Genomic DNA, 21920 nt, shown 5'->3' on the forward strand with positions numbered 1-21920 from the left:
AAACCTCTAAATGAGGGATACACGGGTACTGCTAAAAAGTACCCAAAAATTAGACACGGGTATGTGGATACGATTAAACATGGATTTGCAAAAAAATATTTTGTATTTTTCTGATAAAATTTTATGTATTTTTTTGATAACATGGCAGTTCTATTATAATTTCTTCCCAAACCAAAAGTACCACACCTAATAATTTCTCTTAATAATATTTTTAATTTATCTATATATGTTATCTTTAATTGACATCAATGTCTTCATCCGTTTGAAGTTGATGACCAGGTTGTCTCATTTCTCTCTCTTCTTTCTCTTTTGCAATTAGGGCTCTGTCGTATCTGTTTGTAAACAGCAGTGTCCCGGTCGTATTTGTTAGAATAATATATGATTATTTGGGTTATTATTTTGTAATTATTTTATGCCTTAGGACTTCCTTGTAATTATTAATCTACATTAATATAAATAGGGAATGGTATTGTAATCATTCCCTAATCTGGTATTCTCTAAAATTGACATGGTATCAGAGCTAACCCTAAAACCTAAATTCCTCTAAGCATACAGTACCCACTGGAGCCACCAACCCACTTCCGGAGCCAACCAAGCCGAATCACATTCGGATCATCATCATTATTGGCTTCATTGGCTTCGTTCGTGTCAAGCCTGAGGGGTTTCGGTTCACCTAGGGTTCGGAACTCACCTGGTGTGATGAACGTGGACCACTGAATCACCCTCGGCTCATCATCGTCGTTTGTGCTAGCTTTGTTGACCACTGGATGACTTAGCCGACAGCTCCTCAGTCTTCGTTGGCTTCAGCTGACTGCCTTGCCCCTTCCGCTACCCTACCTCGCTTCTCTCGACTGCTCGACTCTCCCTCTGCTTCGCTTCTCTTGTCGTCTTCCTCTCTCTGTCTGTCTTGTTTCTCTGTCTCTCACTCTTGAGTTGTTTGTTTGCTCTGTGTTTATATGACCTAGGTATATAACCCAACACTGTTTGTTTTATTTTTCTTAAAAAAAAAAAAGAAAAAAAGAAGAAGAAAATAGTATGAGTTGTTAATTCTTTACTGTCATAGTGGTTGTTTGTTTTTCTTTCTACCACCACCACCTTCCAGGTTTGTGATTGACACTAGTTTTGTTGTGGGTTCGGTAGTACAGTATCTATGGTAGATTCCACCGATGTGTCCACTACTTCTTAGACACGCAAGAGTGAGTCTCCCTATACCTATTACTATGACTGATAACCCCAACGTTAGTCTTAAAATCACCACCTTTCTATTTAATGGTTAGAACTATCTCGCTTGGTCGCAGAGTTTGATTATGTTTTTGAAGAGCAGGGGGAGGATGGGATATGTGGATGGCAGGATACAGGCACCCAGCACAACTGACCCGGGTTATGACCAATGGGAGATTACTAACTCTTTGATTATGGGTTGGCTTATTCATTCGATGGTACCAGACATTGGCAAGGGCTACTTGTCTATGGAGACTGCCCAAGATGTTTGGAATGCTGTGGCTACCATCTATTCCCGCAAAGGGAATTTCTCCCAGGCATTTGAGTTACGTCGCTCTATTGAGAGCTCTATTCAGGGGGAGTAGACGGTTTTTCAGTACTTCACCTTCCTCACCAACGGCTGGAAACGCCTTGATCACTTGCAGGACTATAAGCCTGTTTGCACTGCTGATTCTGTCGGGTACAGGAAGTTCATTGGACAGGAAAAGGGTCTTCAAGTTTTTGGCCGGTCTCAATGTGGAGTATGATCCGGTTCGGAGTCGGGTTTTCAGTATGGATACTCTTCCTTCACTTCAGGAGGCATTTGCCTATGTCCAGAATGAGGAGTTGCTAGTCTGCTATGATGTCCCCTGTCTCTACTGACCGCTCAGCATTACTGTCTACCTCTCGAGATGGCCTCAGCTTGACTCCCATTCCTCCGTTTGTCGCCAAGGAGTCTGTATTCTGTGATTACTGTAAGAACCCACGGCATACTCGTGAGATGTGTTGGAAGCTTCATGGGACTCCATCCGGGGGTCGAGGTGATCGGTCTAGTTCTAGAGGAGGTCGGTCAGGCCAGTCTAGAGGACGTGGCTCCTATTCCCGGGCTCATCAGTCTAGTGCCGTTGATACACTTGATTCTAATTCTGCTTCCGTTGGCCAGGCTTCTAATGATCTCTCTGGCATGACTACTCATGAGCTTGAGGGTGTTCTGCGTCAATTGCTGGACCGCCGATCTTCTATTGCTCTCAGTACATCTTCCTCGTCATTTGCCCGCTCAGGTTACTTAGCCTCTTCTCCTTGTGTTTTCCTGTCTCATAAGTCTTTGCCTTGGATTATTGATTCTAGTGCCTCAGATCATATGTCTGGCTCCTCTGATCTCTTCTTTGCCTATAAGCCCTTTTCAGGTCAGGACAAAATTAGGATTGCAGATGGTACTGTTTCTTCTATTTCTGAGAAATGTTTAGTCCATATCACTCCTACTTTATCTCTCTCTTCTGTTCTCCATGTTCCCAATTTTTCTGTTAACCTGCTATCCTTGAATCGTATTACAAAGGATTTGAATTGTAGTGTGACATTTTTTCCTGATCATCGTCTTCTTCAGGACCTTGTCACGCGGAGGACGATTGGCAGTGGTAGTGCAGAAAATGGTCTCTACTTCCTGGATCAACAGGACAAGCTTGCTCATTCTTCCACCATGCGTCCTACTACCACGGATGATATATGGCTGCGGCATCGGCGTCTTGGGCATCCTTCTTTTTCTTTACTTAAGCATTTATTTCCATCTATTTTTTCAAACAATAATGTGTCTGAATTTCTTTGTGAGTCTTGTTAGTTTGGCAAACAACACAGAGCTTCTTTTGCTCCCAGTTTTAATAAAAGTTTAGTTCCTTTCTCATTAATACATTCTGATGTTTTGGGTCTATCTCGTGTTGTGTCTGTGAAAGGTCATCGCTGGTTTGTTACATTTATTGATAATTTTTCTCGTACTACTTGGGTGTATCTCATGAAAGACAAGAGTGAGGTTTTCTCTGTGTTCCACAATTTTCATAGGATGATTTGTACTTAGTTTGGGGTCACTATCAAAATATTCCGTTCTGATAATGGGGGTGAATACATAGATTCTGGGTTAGGGCAATATTTTTCTACTCATGGCATTATCCATCAGACCTCTTGCACCAATACCCTCAACAAAATGGGGTGGCGGAACGTAAGAATCACAATCTTTTTGACATGGTTCGGTGCATGTGTTTTTCTATGAGTATGCCTCGGTCCTACTGGGGCGACGCTGTTCTCACCGCTGCCCATCTTATTAATCGTCTCCCTACTCAAGTCTTGCAAAAACAAGCTCATTTTCAAGTCCTCCTAGGTTCCCAGTCCTTGTTTTCTATTCCTCCTAAAATATTTGGTTGTGTTTGTTTTGTCCATAATCACTCTCCTACTCGTGGTAAGTTGGACCCTCGCTCCCTCAAATGTGTTTTCCTTGGGTACTCTCCTACTCAAAAAGGATATAAGTGTTACTACCCTCCTCGTAAGTGGTTTGTGTCCATGGATGTCACATTCTTTGAGTCCCAATCCTATTTCTTGTCCTCTCCGGTGTCACAGTCCTCCTTTCAGGGGGAGCTTTGGTGTGAAGTGATTCCTGTGATTCCTATGGTGGAACCAGTTGTTCTTGCACCGCCATCTCATACTGGGACTGCAGAACCCAATGTCACCAAGGATAGGGAAGGGCAAGTTTTTGTCAGGGACAAAGACAGACAGAAAGTTAACTAGATACAAGAGACCACTTCTGCTTCTCCCCTGTCATCTCCTACTTCTGATGAGAGTCCAGGTAACTTTGAATCTCTTGAGTCCATTGATCTTGATGTTTCGATTGCCAAGAGAAAGGGTGTGAGGTCTTGTACTCAACATCCTATCTCAAATTTTGTGTCCTACTCTCATTTGTCGTCCTCATATAAAGCGTTTGTGTCCAATATTTCCTCTGTTAGCATTCCTAACCATTTTAAGGATGCTCTTGTTACCTTTGAGTGGAAACTTGTCATGATTGAGGAAATGAAAGCACTTAGGAAGAATGGTACTTGGGAATTGACTGAGTTATCTAAGGGCAAACGGCCGGTGGGATGCAAATGGCTGTATACTGTGAAACACAAAATAGATGGTTCTATTGAGCGTTACAAGGCTAGACTTGTGGCAAAAGGGTTCACTCAGACGTATGGCATTGACTATCAGGAGACCTTTGCATCCGTGGCTAAGATGAATTCAGTCAGAGTGCTTCTCTCTTTAGCAGCTAATCTAGATTGGCCACTTCGTCAGTTTGATGTAAAGAATGTCTTTCTCCATGGTGACCTCGAAGAAAAGGTATATATGGACATTCCTCCTGGTTTTGAGGATCATCAGCCAAAAGGCTAAGTATGTAGGCTTCGAAAGTCATTATATGGACTCAAGCAGTCTCCGAGAGCTTGGTTTGAGAGATTCACTCAAGCTATGCTTAATATGGCTTCAAATAGAGTCAGGTAGATCACACCTTGTTTGTGAAACATTCCTCACTTGGTAAGACTACAACCCTCATTGTTTATGTAGATGACAAAGTTCTTACCGGTGATGATAGTGAGCAAATTCCTCTGTTGAAGAAATATTTAGTTCGTGAGTTTGAGATCAAAGACTTGGGGAGCTTGAAGTATTTTTTGGGAATTGAAGTTGCTCGCTCCAAGGATGGGATATTTATCTCACAGAGGAAGTATGTGCTTGATTTGTTGAAGGAAACTGGGATACACTCCACTAGAACTCAATCAGAAATTGGGGGATGGTGAAGGAGGAGCAACTATTGACAGGGGGAGCTATCAGCGATTAGTGGCTAAACTCATTTACCTATCTCACTCTGGTCCTGATATTGCTGTTGCTATCAGTGTGGTTAGCCAGTTTATGCATGCTCCTCATCAGATTCACTTCGAGGCTGTCATGCAAATTTTGAGGTACTTGAAGTCTGCTCCTGGTATGGGTCTTTATTTTTCAAGGTATGATCATCTTCGTATAGAAGCCTATACAGATGCTGACTGGGCTGGATGAGTGACTGATAGGAGATCGACTTCAGGGTATTGCACCTTTGTTGGAGGCAACCTAGTTACTTGGAGGAGTAAGAAACAGAATGTGGTTGCCAGGTTGAGTGCAAAAGCTGAGTTTAGAGCTATGGCACAAGGGGTGTGTGAGCTCTTATGGATTAGGTTATTGTTGAGTGATTTAGGTATTGATCAGACGGACTCCATGCGGTTATGCTGTGATAACAAGGCCGCTATCAACATCGCTCACAATCCGGTTCAACATGACAGGACAAAACATGTTGAGATTGATCACCACTTCATTAAGGAAAAACTCACTGGTGGCGCAATATGTACTCCCTTTGTGTAGTCTGGTGAACAACTTGCTGACATCCTCACCAAGGGAGTTGGGAGTAAGTCATTTCATGACATTTTACGCAAGCTGGCCATGAGAGATATCTTCACACCAGCTTGAGGGGGAGTGTTAGAATAATATATGATTGTTTTGGTTATTATTTTGTAATTATTTTATGCTTTAGGGCTTCCTTATAATTATTAATCTTCATTAATATCAATAGGGAATGATATCCTAATCATTCCCTAATCTGGTATTCTCTAAAATTAACAGTATTCAGCACCCGTACCCGTGTTGTGTCATGTCAACACGGGTACCTCTCAAAAAACAAAGAGTCCGTGCAACGTAGCTCCCCATTATATTTAGATGAATAAAAGAGAAGATAATGTGGTTTCTCACCTCTCTTGTTTGGATAGAGTAAAAAAGAAAAAAGAAAGGAAAGTGTTGTGTTTCATTTCACTAAAATAGCCGTCCATATTAATAAGCTATGTTTTTTCATAAGGGTAATTTTGGTATTTCAGAAAAGTTTCATTAAATCAATTCATTTCTCACCAAATCTCACCGCTTTTGGTGAGAAACAAAACATAGGTTTGGTGAGAATCCTTTTCTCACCATCTCTCATCATTTCTCACTTACTTAACCATCCACACAAGTGAAGGGGTTTCCTATTCTCACCATTTCTTTTCTTTTCTCACCAAATCCCTCCATCCAAACGGAGCGCAATAGTATGTAACTGTGTAATAATATTGGTTGTATATTTAAAATGGATCTACAAGATTTGTTAAAATCTTGTGTTTACTTTCTAACATGATAAGTGGCCAAAAAGCATGTGACTTGTTAAATATGGTTACTTTGTAACCATGGGTCAAATTTGTTTCAACGGGTCTCTTTGGAAATGGAAATGTTTGGGAAATTTGAGGGAAATCATAAACATCTTTGGAAAAGCACAATAATGTTTGATGGAAAAACTATAAGCTATCCAAATGCATATGTAGCCTAATGATTAAAAAGTAGTTGAGGTCTACTCATCCATTCTTATTAAAACTTGGTAGTAAATGTTAATATAAACAAAAAAAATTCAATTAAAGTCAAATAAATCCACAAGTCTTTAACGTTAGCATTCATAATTCTAAATGTACATTAAATCCCTTCCAAACAAGGTTTACATGTTAGTCTGATTTGGGAGTTCCAGCATTTTAAGGAGGCATGTCATTAATGCATTCAATTTAAAATCAAACAACATGGTTTCCCAAATAGCCATTATATTCCCACTCTTAAATCTATTCCTAGTCACTTATAAGAGATAATTTTGGAAAATTGTAAAATCTTATGCTTTGAGTTTTCGAAGAGGAGACATTGCGGGACATTCCAAATGGGAAATAAGGATGAACAATGTGGGATGGAGGGAGCAATAAATGAATGCCAAAGGGGTTCTAAGGTGTAAGGAGGCCTTTAGCGATAAGATTAGAAGTTTCTTTCTAACAAGTTAAAAAACGTTTCAACAATGATCAATAAATATTGATAGATGATCTATGAAGCATCGACAATTGAAAATAAGTGTTGTAGCCGTCTTAGACACGGGGACATGGCGGGGACACGCATTGGACACGTTACGTGGTGTGCCCCTTTTTTTAATTGATTTGCTTTTAGGGGACACACTGGGGACACAACATGGACACACTGGGGTAGTGTTTTAAAATACATGCCTAAGCGCGCACTTAGGTGCAAAGTGCATTGAAATGCACTTGAGGTGCCTTAGACAACTTGAGACGAGGTGCTATAGGAATGGCGGATTTGAGGTCCGTGACTTAGGATTTGGCGTGAGGTGCTTGCCTCATTCGTTTTTTTGCTCCATCCTTATTCTTTGTGTGCGCGCCATAGGGAATCATAACCCCTTTAATTTATTTTATTTTATTTTATTTTATTTATGATAAATAAACTAAATTTATCGAGCGAGCATCAAGATGATGCAAAAGAATACAAAAAGAGCCTTGGCATGGGGTGAAAAACTAACAACACCTAAGCAATAACATCATCCAAAAAATCAAAAAAGAACAAACAAATCCGAACCTGTCCTCCTTTCCAACCAACAAATAATAAACGAATCTAGCCAGGACACACAATAATGAACCTCTTGAAACGTTCGTCGATTCCGTTCCAACCAAACCAACCACATCAAACTTAGCGGCACCAACAGCCAAACCCGCCACCGTTGACGACAAACATAAACATGTGCTTTGAGCCCCAATTTTTATATTAAAAAACCCTTAGGGATTGAGAAAAAGCTCTTGGATTGCAATATGGATATATGACTTTGGCATTCCTTTCAATGTAGTGAATTAGGACAACTTTGGGCCAATGATTGAAGCTATCAAGCAATTTGGGCCCGGTTTAAAATCAAAACCACTAAGGTGTTATATGTTGCGAGTTTCTTATCTAAAAAAGAAGTGAATCACGTTAATAAATTAATGAAGGAAGATAGGTAGTATTGGATAAAGTAAGGTTGAATGTTATTTTTGAGAAATTTTCGGAATGTTGAATGTTATTTTTATGATTTTTAGAATATTGAAAGTTCTATGTTTTTTGAAATTTTAGAAATTGTTGCTTATGTTGAAAACTTTGCCTATATTAAAATTTTACTTATAGTCTACGACTTGTGCCTCACTTTGATGAGGCACGTGCCTTGCCTTGCACCTCACGCCTAGAGCTTTTTAAAACACTGCTATGGGGACATGCCGGGGACATGCGAAGTATTTTTTTTTCTCCCTTGCTTTAGTGCTTTTGATGTATGTTGGATGTTGGATGTTGAATGTTTATTTCTTTTTGCTTAGATTTAAATACTTCATATATCATCCATAAAAAAAGATACAAACGATAAGTGTTAATTTAAAGGTGATTTATTTATTTATTTTAATATTGAATTAGTATTAGCTTTTGTTAATTTTGATTGTTTCCGGATGTAATATTAATCTACATAGAAAATTAAAATATATGAAAAATATTTTATTGCCTTGTCTCCGCAGTATCCGTGTCCCCATTTTTTTTAAAATGAGCATGTCTTGTGTCCGCATCCTTATCTGTGTCTATGATTCTTTGCAAATGATAAATGAAATGGTTGGGTTGGGGAGTGGGGATTGTCTTTGTTCAGAGAAAAACTAAAAGTACTAGGGAAGAGGGGGAGAAGAAGATATCTGTGAATACAGTAGAAGAGAATAAATAGCTCAATCATGTCCTGTTTCTATTCTCTTTATCTCTCTATTTCTCTATTCTACTTTGTCATATTCCTTTTATCACATTTGACATGTTTTATTTGTTTCTAAACTTCTTGTTTCTTTTTCTTTACAAAATGGAAAAACACAAACAATTTTGGCTAGGGACTCCTAATGGGCTCTAACAAATTGTTCCTGTGTATTTCGTAGTGTTTTGGTGAGTTTCAATGTGTTTTGGTGGAAACACTAGAATTTTGGTTTTCAACCAGTGTTGTGTTGGTTTCTTGGAAAACTGAAATGTTTCGGTCATTTTCATTGAAACAAAATGAAATCTTGTTCCTTGTCTGTTACATAAAATGTTGATACTTGTAATCTACAGTCATGTATGGTAATGGAAATATATGTCAATTCCTGAATTGCATTTTTACATTGAACAGTGTACTAATCTCAACTGAGATTTTCTACTGGCAGGGTTACTGATGATGATGTGGCCAAGTTGGGCACTATTGTTTCTGGAGTGGTTGAGCGAGTAACCCCTCATGCAGCAATAGTACGTGTCAATGCAAAAGGTTACACCAAGGGTACAATTTCTGCAGAACATTTGTCAGATCACCAAGGTATATTTTCTGTCTTCAAGAAGAAAGGGTTGTTCAAGGCTGCCTTCTTTCATTGTTTACTGACTTTCAAGGCACTGCTGCACAGGGCTTGTGGGTTTGATGAAATCTGTCTTGAAGCCAGGATATGAGTTTGATCAACTATTGGTTCTTGGTACTCAGTTTCTTTCTTTTCAATACTTGTATCAAGGACACATCTTGTTTTCTCGTTAAATTGTTTTCCTTAGTTTTAATTTTTCTTTTGCTTTTGCTTTTATTATTAGTATTATTATTATTTTTTATGTTTTATGTTTCAATATGTACACTCTTTCTTATATTTTCAGTTTGTTTTATGCTTGTTCAAATAAGCCTTTTTATTATGACATAATAATGATACTGGCTGGTCTAAACAACTGGAAAATTTTTGTTTATGTTTATATGAATTTCAGTGAATGTCTATATCCAATAGGCCTGCAGGATTATGAAAGCCAATTTTTGTGCTTAGGATCAATTTCGTGTTATTTTTATGATTATTATTATTTCTTAAACATGACAGTTAAATTTGGACGAACAATTTAGTGGCCAGTATGTCCTCTGGAAACATATTTATCAATTTGGTTTTTAGATCTGAGGGTTCGTTTGGCAAGATGGTTTGTGGCTAAAATAGCCACAAAAGACAAAATAGGCTATTTTAGCCACAACAAACAAAACATCACATCCAACCTATAATCATTACACTCTTCTCTCACAAAAAAAGTCAAAAAAGCCAAAAAGTCAAAAAGTCCTTCCCAAACCAAGCTTTTTAGCCCAGACTAAAATAGCCAAAGAAGCCAAAAAGCCAAAAAGCCAACCCACTTCCCAAACCAACCCTGAGTTCAATGAATGCTGTACATTGTAGCCTGGTAGGCCACAGGATTGATATTTGTATAATTATATATATATATATCTATTTGTAAATGAGTTTTAAAGATTTTGAGATATGATAAACACACCATACAGGGGAAATAAATAAAAAAGGAAAACTGATGAGGCAGCAACAATGGTTGAGTTCTTTGTTGATTGTGGAATAGGTGTTGGTTTCAACAGGTTTTAATGGAAATCAACACTCAACTTAAAATGAAAAAAGACCTGCACAAATAATGATTTGGAGTTGCTTTCTTTTGTAAGTATTTGTATTTATGCCCACTTCCCCATGTCCCAACAGTCCAACATTGCTGGGAGAGAGTTGAACTTAATAAATTAATGCTATTATGGTTTTTGACTCTCTCTCTCTCTCTCTCTCTCTCTCACACACACACACACACACACACACACACACACAGAGTTTTCCTTGACGAAGGTCTGGGATGCTATGCTTTTTTCTTATTTGCCCATTGTCTAATAGTTCCGATGTAATCCATATGAGGGACTAGAAAGAGTAAAATAAGAAAATTAGAAAAAACTTGTTGAAATTGACTTGATTTTAGGGTAGGGCCTATTTGAGACATTGCAATAGTCACATTTTTAGTCTTACTGACATCTTGTTTTGTTGTTATCAGGTTGGTATGTTTGGATCAGTTTCTACATCTTTTGTTTGTTTTTTCGAATCAAAATATTTTCATATTTCTTAGTTTGCCTGACATCGGCTTTTTTTTATTGGTCCATGTGATGTATTGGATCTTTAGTTGATGACTTTATATTGGTTATATGGATTGCACTAGCAAGCATATAAAATTTTAAATTTGGATTCTAAATCCTACTGAAGTTAGGATTCTATGTTACATTGACTAAAAAGAAACCAAATACTTATGTTGGACACCCGACACTTGGGCAATGGTGTGGGATATATGTCCGATACTTCTCGTCGGACACTCCATACATATTTTTATTTCACACTGTTATTATATGTATATATTGTTGTATTATTGCTATAAAATAAATAAAATGCTTTTTTGACATTGTATGTTACATATAAGATAACATTGTTTTATTTCATATCATAGATTAAAAATATAAAATTTGACCTTTTATACCGAATTAGTGTACTCTTAAATTTGAGGTTTGCTGGGTCTGACCTCTAGATACCCTCCCGCACCCGATACCTGTACCTGAGTCCGCGTAACATAGGTTAGGATTATCTACTAGTCTACATATAATACCTACTAGATGCATTCAGTTCAATAGAGAGAAGTTCTCGAGGAATTTTCTAGCAATTTATTAGGGAATGTGTGGTGCAATTCCAAGCCTAGGTCTGACCTTTAAGGATTTTTAGAATTGCCTCCTATCATCTACTTCTACTGATATTGTTTTTTTGGTCTTAGTTTATGACCCGTAACTACTTTTAACCCTTGTAAAATCTTCTCTGTTGAGCTTATTTGCTTTCCTTTTGAAATAATTAGCCATAGCAATGACACCAACTGTAATTGTCTGGCACTGTTCACATCCTCAAAGTTTTGTATCTCTTTCCTGATTAAAGGCACCCAAACAAAATGTTTTTCTTTTGCTTTTTACCTCTTTTATTATTTTATGCTTCATTGAGGTTGTGTCCCCAAGTCAGTTGCTATTAGTTTGAACATTGAAGATTTATTAGTTTTAACATGGATAGTTCATTGGCCTTCAGAAATACATTCAAGATTTATTTTGCCCATTTGTTTTTGTATGTAAGAACAGAGGGAAGACAGTTGATCATCTCTTTACTGCTTGATTTAGTGAGCTATGGTCCCTTTATTTTTTTCCCCTCTTTACACTCCCCTCCAAGAAACCATGATGAATTGGGAGCAGCATTTGGGGAAGGGAATGGGTTCATTGAATTATCAGAGACTAGTATTAGGTGTTGGGAGGTTGTCAAGGGGTGTATACATTCATGGAGCAGATGTTTTGGAGTTGCACCCTTGCTGCTTGTGGGTGAATAACTGGAGAGGGGGAGAGAGCGAGTTTTTGGCAGTCATCATTTTTATTTCTTAGTCATTTTCTTCTTCTTGAAAGGATATTTCTTGTATGTATGCTTGTTTCCTGCTTAGATGCTATTAAATTTTCATTGCCAAAAAGTCTTTATGACAATTATGAATTGCTGATCCAAATTTTAAAATTTCCTCTTGAATGTTGTAGACGCTGAGAGCAACAATTTAATTCTCACTGCAAAGTATTCACTTATTAAATCTGCTAAACAGCTTCCTGCAGAAGTTTCTCAAATTTGTCCTCACTCAGTAATCCATGTAAGAATTTATTTACTAGTTTATTTCTGAGCCCTGTTTTTTTCTATTATATATATATATATATATATTTTTGTAGGAAAACTCATCACATATTAATGCAGCCCCTATTCTGCTGCATTTTTAAAAGTAATATCTTAAAAAATATATATATTGAGGGAGAAGCCAGAGAATATGCATTGTTGGTGTCATTGGTTTTCAAAACAGAACTGAAAATGGCCAAAAAAAGAATGAAATTATAAGATGATAGGATGAAAAAGTATGAAAAGTAAATCTTGTCAACCCCTTTTCACATTTTCTTTGTTTGTGTTTGCCTAAGCCCACCCCTTGTCTTCATTCTCTTCCAATCTTAAACCATTGCCGACCTTGCCCAATCTTCATTTATAAAATATTATACTCACACCTGCACTCTCCAACAAGAGAAAAAATTAAACTCCAGCTTGCCACTAGACTATTCAGCCACTTAACTCCTCCATACAGTTCGCACTCACTATGTTCCCTTTGATTAACCCACTTCCCTTGCCAAACAACTGGATCATCATCTCCAAAAACTTAGATTACCTACAGATGAAGCCCATGGAAAGTTGGAACTTAAAAGTATACGAAATATTATCAAAGTGTCCCATAGCTTTAAAAGATCAATTGCGGATATTTTGCAGTTGAATTTTATTGACTAATACTACTTTGGATGTTTGAACCAGGGGTATGTGTGTAACTTGATTGAATCTGGTTGTTTTGTTCGATATATTGAGCGTTTAACTGGTTTTGCTCCTAGAAGCAAGGTAGTAACCTTCTTTATTTCTGTCATTTCTTTTTTTCTTCCAGCTATTACTTTCTCTGGACAGGTTTGGTTGAGACTATTTTAACCTAAGTAAGAAAAATCAGCTTATTTTTGTCTTATTAGGACATTTTTCATATTTGATCAATTGTTTTCCTAGTTATTTTATTTTATTATTATTTTTTTTAAAAGCTAAAAATCAAAAAACATTTCGATTGAATTTTAAAATGTCCTTTTAAGACAAAAATTAGGCATCATTTGCCCAAAAATTGGCTTTATTTTACCTTAATTGAATTTTTTTTCTTTCAAATTTGATCATTTTTTATTTAAATTTTTTAGGTTCCAAAAAATAATAAATATGATCAAATTTTTAAAGAATCTTAATAAGACGAAAATAAGCTATCTTTTACCCAAAAAATTGGCTTAATTTTTGCTCATATGAATTTTTTCAAATTGGATCATTTTTTAAAATTTGTTTTTAGGTTCCCTCTACTCTTGAGGAACCTAAAATCAAAAAAATTCGATGAAATGTTTCTTAGGCTAAAATGGCCTGAACCAAACAAGGCCCAAGTGTCCTGTTTAATTTAGTAATATTCTCCCTCATTTTGGGTTTTCTTTTGTTTTTTGTTTTTTGAAGGCAACGGATGACCGAAGAACTAATCTTTCTGAAGCCTTCTACATTGGGCAATCTGTTCGCAGTTACATACTTGATGTAGGTTGACAATTTGAGAATGGAATCTCTTATGCTATTGAAGAATCTCAGTTACAAGCTTCTGTTTGTTTTCTTTCCAGGTTAGTAGCGAGACTGGCAGAGTAACATTATCTTTGAAGCAATCATTATGCTCTTCGACGGATGCATCCTTTATCCAAGAATACTTTCTCTTGGAAGAAAAGGTAAACACTGAAGTCACCATATTTTTAACATATCAAAAATGATTTTGTTTACAAATTTAACTCTTTAGTTAAATAATCCAAACTTAGAGAAAAGATAATTCTTCTTTAAATTCTATGTACTAAGAAGGAAACAAAATAGAAATGCAACAACATTGGATTCGTGAGTGTGAAATTTTTTATTTCTGTTTTTTGTGTCGTTATTCTAATTACAGAACAACTCGAAAGTTTCCCATGGAAGAAAGGGTTATTCAACTCTTTTTGTCAAGGACTTCCAAATCATTAGAAATGCACTTATCATATGTGCTAATTCCATATCTGGCTCAACTGTTTAGGAAATCATGGACATGTTTCTAATTGATGTACAAAATGCAATTCTTATTTGATAGGTTTCAAACAAAATTGATTTTCCTGTCTTGTTGAGGATGCTTTTGTCCATTGGTTTGGTATACTCATTTACTGTAGCCTGGATAAGATTCTTGAAATAGCTGATGGTTTCTGGTTCGCTGAACTGATAAAAACAGGAGGTAATGATTTCTTGAAATAGCTGATGATGTTCACTGTATGCACAAGGTTCTTGAAACAGCTGACGAAAGGTTTACTAGTGGACTAACTTATATCAGCTTCTGAATTGCTCTATGATGGGAAAAAGTTGCGCTTCAACTACAAGTTTGAGGGCTTACAATGGCCAGCAAAAGCAGTTTTATTTATTATCTATATTTTTTGTGAGTAAAAGATTTATTAGAGAAAGCATTAAAGGGGTACTGACCAATGTCAACAGTCAGACTTGTCACAAAAGCCAAAATGCCTATTATCACTCCTCAGTTATCTAGCGCTCTACAAAAACAGGAAGAATTGTGAATGTGATAGAAATTGAAGGACACCAAAAACGATTGTCATGCTGTAAGGCTAACTATGTCATTTTCTTGTAGTATTGCTCATGAGTTAGCACAGGAAATGTATCAATGTACACTATAGGAAAATTGTCTAAACTATTCCTAATTGCACATGCAGAATTGTCTTAACTATACTTCTTTTTATTTATTTATTTATTTTTATTATTATTAAAGTTGCCATCAAAGTTTTAGAGTTGGACAGTGGTTCAAGGTGGACAAGGAAAGGATGGCATTTCTTTTTGTTATGTTTGATCTGATTTGATGCCATTTGCGAATGAATTTTCCTTTGAAATCTTAGGTTGCGTTTGGTAGAGCTTTCTAACTATGATTTGAGAGTATGAGTTGTATTTTGAGTTTGTGAGTTTTGGAATTATGATTTGAGTATAGAAAATTTGTTTGGTGAAAGAGTTTTGAATTGAGTGGGGAATTTTTGATGTGTCATTTGATATTTGATACAAAAACTTACAACTCATAACCAAACATACAACTCAAAATTCTATTAAAACACATAAATTTTTTTTTAAAAAATTCGGAAAGTATTTTTTTCGAATATATAAAAATTAAAATATGTCAATTACAAAAAAAAAAAAAAAAAAAAAAAAATTGTACTGTTCCAGTCAACCGGCCGGACGACCAGTGGGACGACCGGTTAGGCCAAATTCAAAAAAAAAAAAAAATGAAAATCGCGCCTCACACAGTTTTCTGTAGAGTTGTGGAAAATTAGTTCCAAATACCTATCCAAATATCATATTGGAACGTGGGGGTAGAATCAACGTTTGGAAATCGTTTCAAACACAGCCTTAATTTTCCAGCTGAAACCATATGGGCATTGGGTAGGGTGGGATCTTAATTGTGGGATAACTCACTTGTCTTGCTTGGTGAGGATAGCTTAGTGAATAAGCTAAGGGAAAAATGCCATCCCTTGGAAAAGAAAAGAAGCCCCTGTGGAAAATGTAGAACAGCTTTGTGGAACTTACTTCAAAGAATGATGTCTTTGGAACCTTTCACTGGTTGGTTTAGTTGTTCAAGCATTTTGGTGGAAATTCTTTATATTCTTCCTAAAAATTTTAAAGTACCTTCTACATTCCTCCTTTTATGTTCCTTATTCTTCAGAATGCTTATATGATAAATGAGCAAAAAAAAAAAAAAAAAAAAAAATATTACTGTTTTCTGTATCTTTTACCTTTTTTGCTTGAAACTGTACAGTGTGTTGTAAATTGAATTTATTCATTTAGCATTTGAGGTTCCTATGTAAGATGTTACTTCTGCTCTGTAACTATCATGCATATTTGTTTCGATGCTACTGTTGACTCTCTAGACCATGTTCTGGATATGTAATATTTTCATCTTTGAACTGATCTTACTTTATGATCCAGATTGCTAAGCTGCAGTTATCTGACTCAAAAAGTCTTGGGTTAAATTGGGTTGAAGATTTTAGCATTGGCAGTGTTGTTGAAGGAAAAGTTAGTGATGTGAAAGATTTTGGAGTTGTCGTCAGCTTTGAAAAGTATGATGATGTTTTTGGTTTTGTTACGCACTATCAGTGTAAGTCCTTTATTTGAAAATTTCATGAATCAGTTATTTATTATCTCTCAAGATGTAATACATCTGTTTGGTGCAACAAATCTTTTGCAGTAGGTGGAATTACTGTGGAAACTGGGTCCATCGTTCGAGCTGTGGTTCTTGATGTTGCCAAGATTGAACACCTTGTGGATTTGTCTTTAAGGGCAGCATTTGTTGATATATTGAGAGAAGAAACTTCTAAAGTTGATATTAACAAGAAGGTTTGCCTCAAGTTTGGTGTCTAAATGTTGATGTACTGTTGATGTACCAAATGTTGTCTGTTCCCTTGCTTCTTCCATCTCTTCCTCAGTCACATATTATCATTGGGGGTGTTTGGGAAGATGAGTTTGAGGCTAAAATAGCCTCAAACTAAAAAAAAGCCAAAAAGCTCCTAAATTAACACTTTATAAAAAAAATAGCTGCAACCGTGGACAATGTAGGCACAGCCTACACTGTCAAATTGACAAGTTGTCCCATCCCTTGGTAAATGACGATTTTGCCCCTTCACATTAATTTTGAAAAACGTGATGTTAGGGGTAAATTTGTCATTTTAACTTTAAACATCATTTCAACACATTTTTCAATATAACAACTCAAATAAAAATCCATCCCATCTTTCCAAACTCAAAAACTAAAATAGCCTACTAAAATAGCCAAAAAGCCAAAAAACCTCTAAAATAGCCACTTCCCAAACACCCACATTGTGATTTGGGATGATCTTTCTCAGTTCTGATATTCTTCTTCTTCCAGCTCTGTTAATGCTTTTGGTCTCTGGTGAATATGTTTTGCTGCACATTGAGTGCAATTATATTGTTGCGCTTTCACGTCTTAGGGAATCTCCATACACCTATATTTCATTTGTTAAAGTTTATAGGATGAGGTGTGATGTTATATTTTAAATTTAGCTACTGTCTTAGAGATTTCACTTCTCATGGTTCACTAATGAAGATCATCTGTAGTTCCCTTCTCTTTCTCCTCCTTGACTTTTTAAACATGAATTATGCAATTGTTTATTCCAGAAACGCAAAAAGGAATCACACAAAGAACTGGAGGTACATCAAACTGTTGATGCCATGGTGGAGATTGTGAAAGATACTTACTTGGCAAGTCTTTGATGTTTTTGTTTAGTCTGACAAGAATTCACTGTTAGTGATCTATACTTATTTTGATCTCTCTCTTCCTATTGTGTTACTTGTGGAGCAGGTTCTGTCAATACCACAATATAACTTTGCTGTTGGATATGCCTCACTGACCGACTACAACACACAAAAGTTCCCTCCCAGACAATATGTTAATGGTCAAAGGTGAAACATGATTTCTGGTGTAATTTAATCAATACTTTGTGCATGCCGTTTCTTTGTTTCTTTCTTTTTTAATTTTATTTTAAAATTCAAATCAAATATTCTTTGACAGCACTTGAAAATTAGAATACTGCGGCCTATAGTTGAATATTTGGCGAGATTAGGTTTTGGTAAACTTGTGTTTTGAGGATTTTCGAAAAGGTAGGTTTTATGGATAAAAATGGATTGGATTTTTTGAATTTTCGAAGGATGGCTTGCTGAAATTTTTGTATGGCAACCTTTTTAGGGTTTTGTGGGAGAACATGTTAAGATGGTTTGATCATATACAACAAAGATAATGATAAAAAAAAAAAATTATATGATCACCACAAATGAATAACTTAGGGGGAGGGGAAGACTTAGACTGGTTTGGTTTCGTCAATGTATGAAAGAGGCTTGTGGGGTAGGAATAAGGCAAAGTAGCTGCTTAAATTATGACTAGTGAAACTTATCTTAACACACGTAAGGCCAAAACAAGGGACCCAATAACACATCTATTAACAAAATGTAAACCACATTTTAGCACTACAGCCCATTTCTGGAAAATGTGGATATGCTGAATAATTTTTTACTCCTAAAACATAACATAACTTAAGATACGCAAAACTGAAGCAGTAGTGCTTGAAGGAAATATAAAACAAAACTCGACGTTATTTAGAACTTAATTATGAAAAGCTTAAAGTGGATCCTGCCTTGAAATGGAACCATGGTTTCATAGTTTATGATTTTTTAAATTTATATTTTCTTAAGTATGATATGGATTATGTGATCCTCTATACTGAAGTAAGTATCTGACAGAATCTGACAATAGCTGTAGCCTGCATTCATGTGCTCGCCCTCTACTATTATTGCAGTATGATTGCTTTATTTTGGCATGAAAGTTCTGTAGTAGTATGATGTGGCTTAAGAAGTCCACAGTCGTCACGACTGCATTCCACCCGAAACTGAGATAGAGTAGTGACCAGCCAATAGTCAACGGCCTAACTAAACAAAAGCATTGTGCTTACGGAAAATTTGGGGAAAAACTGCTTTGAATAGCGGAAGCCACTAAATTGGAAGACCTGTTTATTCCACGACATCCATCCAGAGGAAGTGCATAAGTAAATGAAATGAAACATACATTATTATTTTTTATGCCTTTTACAGACTCAGTCACAAGGAGTACATAATTTTACAAGAGAACGTCATGTTCTTTCCAAAGATAAACGTGTACAAAGCTTTCAAACTTCAGGGCTTGTCTTTTATCCAACAACTATGCATACAAACTTTCTTGTCTATTCACATAAACACTTAGCTTCAAACATGAAATCTTCATGCTCTATCATCATCTCCTTCATATATAGGGAAGCTCGGTGAACTAAAGCCCAATGAATTGTGATGTATCAAAGCTATTTAGAGACAAGGATATCTTCATTTCCAATAATTATAAGTTGTTCAAAACTTAAAAGCTAAATTTGCATTTGAAATTTAACATATCTTATGCATTTCGATGGTGATAATGCCCATCCAGAAAATACAAAACAAAACATAACTAGGTTGACTTCGATGATGTCAAGACCGCATTCTAAGATAACTTTCACAATACCAATATGATTAGTAGATTAATGTATCCAAATAGCTTCCGGGACGAATATTATTAGTCGATTAATGTTCCCCAATATCAGCCCAGGACAAAAGCTGATATGTAGGATCCAAGAGGTGACTCGTAAAAATTCTAGCGGTGGCTTCCATTGTATTTTCACAATACAATGTAGCACTTAGTTTCATGTAGTACTTTGCTCCCAAAACAGTTAAAACCATAACCAAAACCATAGATAACATCTTTATACATTAAATATAATAAACATATGATATCCTTGATTAAACATTTTATATTCGAAGAATACAGGGTAGATTTAATTTTCAAAGAAGTTGTACTGCAAAATAAATTGTGATTTATCGCCACTCACCTCTTTTCCCCCTTAAAATGTAGGTTAGTCCAAAGATAATTCAACCTGCATCATATAAAACAATGCATGTTGGTGTACACAATCCATTTCAGCAAAATTAGAGCAATTTTAATTCGGTTTGAAATTCATTTTTTTTAAATTAACTTGTTTAAGGTATATCGAAGGTTCGACCATGTTGCTTAGGCCCTTGCTAATATCTCAAAACATGTTAGAGTTAAATTCTGTGTGATTTGGGGCTGAATTAGATGAAGAAAATAAGTTTGAAACCATTTTAATGCGATTTGAATTGTGCAGTAGGTGAAATCAGTCTGGTTCAGTCTGGTTTTGCATGTTTTTTTGACAGAATTGTTAAAATCAGTTTTCTACAACTATGGCACCAAACAGACTGACTAGAACAGGTAAACCGGACCGGACTGGTAAATTCGGTTTCGTTTGATTCGGTGCAGTTTACCGGTTTGTGCATTTGTTTGAAAAAAAATAATAATTGCCTTTATATATATATATATTTTATAGATCAATCTAATTAAAATATAAGGCTTGTTTTTACCCAACAAACAACAACATAATTGCACCAAGACTAATTCATCAAATATCAAATTCAACAACAGTAAGAGGTAATGCTTGTATATTATTTGAATGTTCGGTAAATTTGGCATAATCCTTTAAGTTCGGTTCTATCCGGGTGAAATCTCCAAAACCGAACGCTGAACCGATTTCCAGGAAAAAAAAAAAAATCCCAACACAGTCCAACGGTGCAGAAAACAGACCAAAAACCGGGACCTGTTCAGTGTAGGCAGTTTTTCCTTCACCCCTAGGCAGCACCGACACCTTTTAGTAAAACAATCATATCTCTCACTACAAAACTTGAAATCGAGCTCCGTTTGATGTGTTAGAAACTAGACTCCTATATGTTTCCAATGGTATAGGCCATACCATTTATTTCTTTCCCAATTAATACAGATTTGCAATCAAAATTGACCCAAAACTTTTGCTGCCTGTGCACTGATTTTCAGCACACGTAAGTTACTTTCAAATGAGCATAACTCCTTCACACAAACTTGGGTTTGGGCAAAATTGACTCTACATTGAACTCCCATAAGTCTGGTTTCTAATAGTAGTAATTTCACATCAAAATTTCACATATTTTAGGAGATATAGTCAAAAGAGTGCAACCTGTTCAGATTCTACCTGTCAAGAACTCAGTTATTTTCCTACTCAAAAGCTTAAATTCAATTAGAGTAAGTGTCGAAGCATAAAGTCAACCAATTAAAGGTAACAATAAGGTGAACATGAATTTTACCTATCAAAAAATAATAATAATAATAATAATAAATTTTTTTTTTACCTCAATTCAAACTAGGGGCAAGTCTAGGTTCTTCTTTTCTCTCTCTCTCCCTCTCTCTCTCTCTCTCTCTCTCTCTCTCTATTTTCCGTTGTTTTTTATTACTGGAGAGACACTTGTCTCTCCTATATATGTATCTATCTATTCAAGTATGAGCTATGAAGCATGAGTCCTTCGAAAAACATGCCGTACCCGTACCGGGTACTTACCGGCGTATGATACCTCGTATGGTACTTCTGCATACGTACCGGGTACACGAAACACGTATCTAATTTTTTTTCTTTTTAATTTTTGGCATACCCGGATGTATCTACTACCCAAGCTGTACCGTATCTCAGTTGAAACAATATTATCTTCTACTACAGAAATAAAACTCATTTCACTAAACTTTTTTTTTTTATTTTTAGTTTTATACTTAGCATATTTTTAAAATTAAACTGTGGTTTGTAAGTTATTTTAATATATTGAAATTTTATTTTGATTTATATCTTTACTTTTGACATTAAATGTTAATTGTAGGTTGAATCTTAACAAATTAAACCATTTAATTAATTTTTGCATTACTCTAAATTAAAAATAAATATTTTCTTACAAGCGTATCAAGCCGTACCCGTACCCTACTTTTTTGAATTTTACCGTATCGACGTACCCGTATTGTACCAGTACCAGTACTCGTACCCGTATCCGTGCTTCATAGAGTATGAGGTTTCACACTCCTATGTGAGGTGTGTGCTTGGATGTCTCTACCAATACATGATTAATATTAATTAATCAAGTTTACACTAATTAAGCTAGGTT

The 21920-nt window shown here is 35.9% G+C and overlaps 1 protein-coding gene across 12 annotated transcripts in view; it reads left to right on the forward strand.

The window, feature by feature from the left end:
* LOC114259240 (rRNA biogenesis protein RRP5) overlaps window positions 1–21920 on the forward strand; it is an 86575-nt gene that overhangs the window by 50999 nt on the left and 13656 nt on the right. For all 12 annotated transcript variants that reach the window (XM_082912643.1, XM_082912649.1, XM_082912650.1 and 9 more), the window contains 10 exons: window positions 9051–9196; window positions 9282–9347; window positions 12260–12366; window positions 13065–13145; window positions 13779–13853; window positions 13934–14035; window positions 16305–16473; window positions 16564–16712; window positions 17511–17594; window positions 17695–17795. In XM_082912643.1, coding sequence (XP_082768769.1) covers window positions 9051–9196; window positions 9282–9347; window positions 12260–12366; window positions 13065–13145; window positions 13779–13853; window positions 13934–14035; window positions 16305–16473; window positions 16564–16712; window positions 17511–17594; window positions 17695–17795 — 1080 coding nt within the window. The remainder of the gene's footprint in view (window positions 1–9050; window positions 9197–9281; window positions 9348–12259; window positions 12367–13064; window positions 13146–13778; window positions 13854–13933; window positions 14036–16304; window positions 16474–16563; window positions 16713–17510; window positions 17595–17694; window positions 17796–21920) is intronic.

The sequence above is a fragment of the Camellia sinensis genome, unplaced genomic scaffold (assembly GCF_055761805.1).
Source record: "Camellia sinensis isolate YWXY unplaced genomic scaffold, ASM5576180v1 Unanchor4, whole genome shotgun sequence".
Taxonomy (NCBI): domain Eukaryota; kingdom Viridiplantae; phylum Streptophyta; class Magnoliopsida; order Ericales; family Theaceae; genus Camellia; species Camellia sinensis.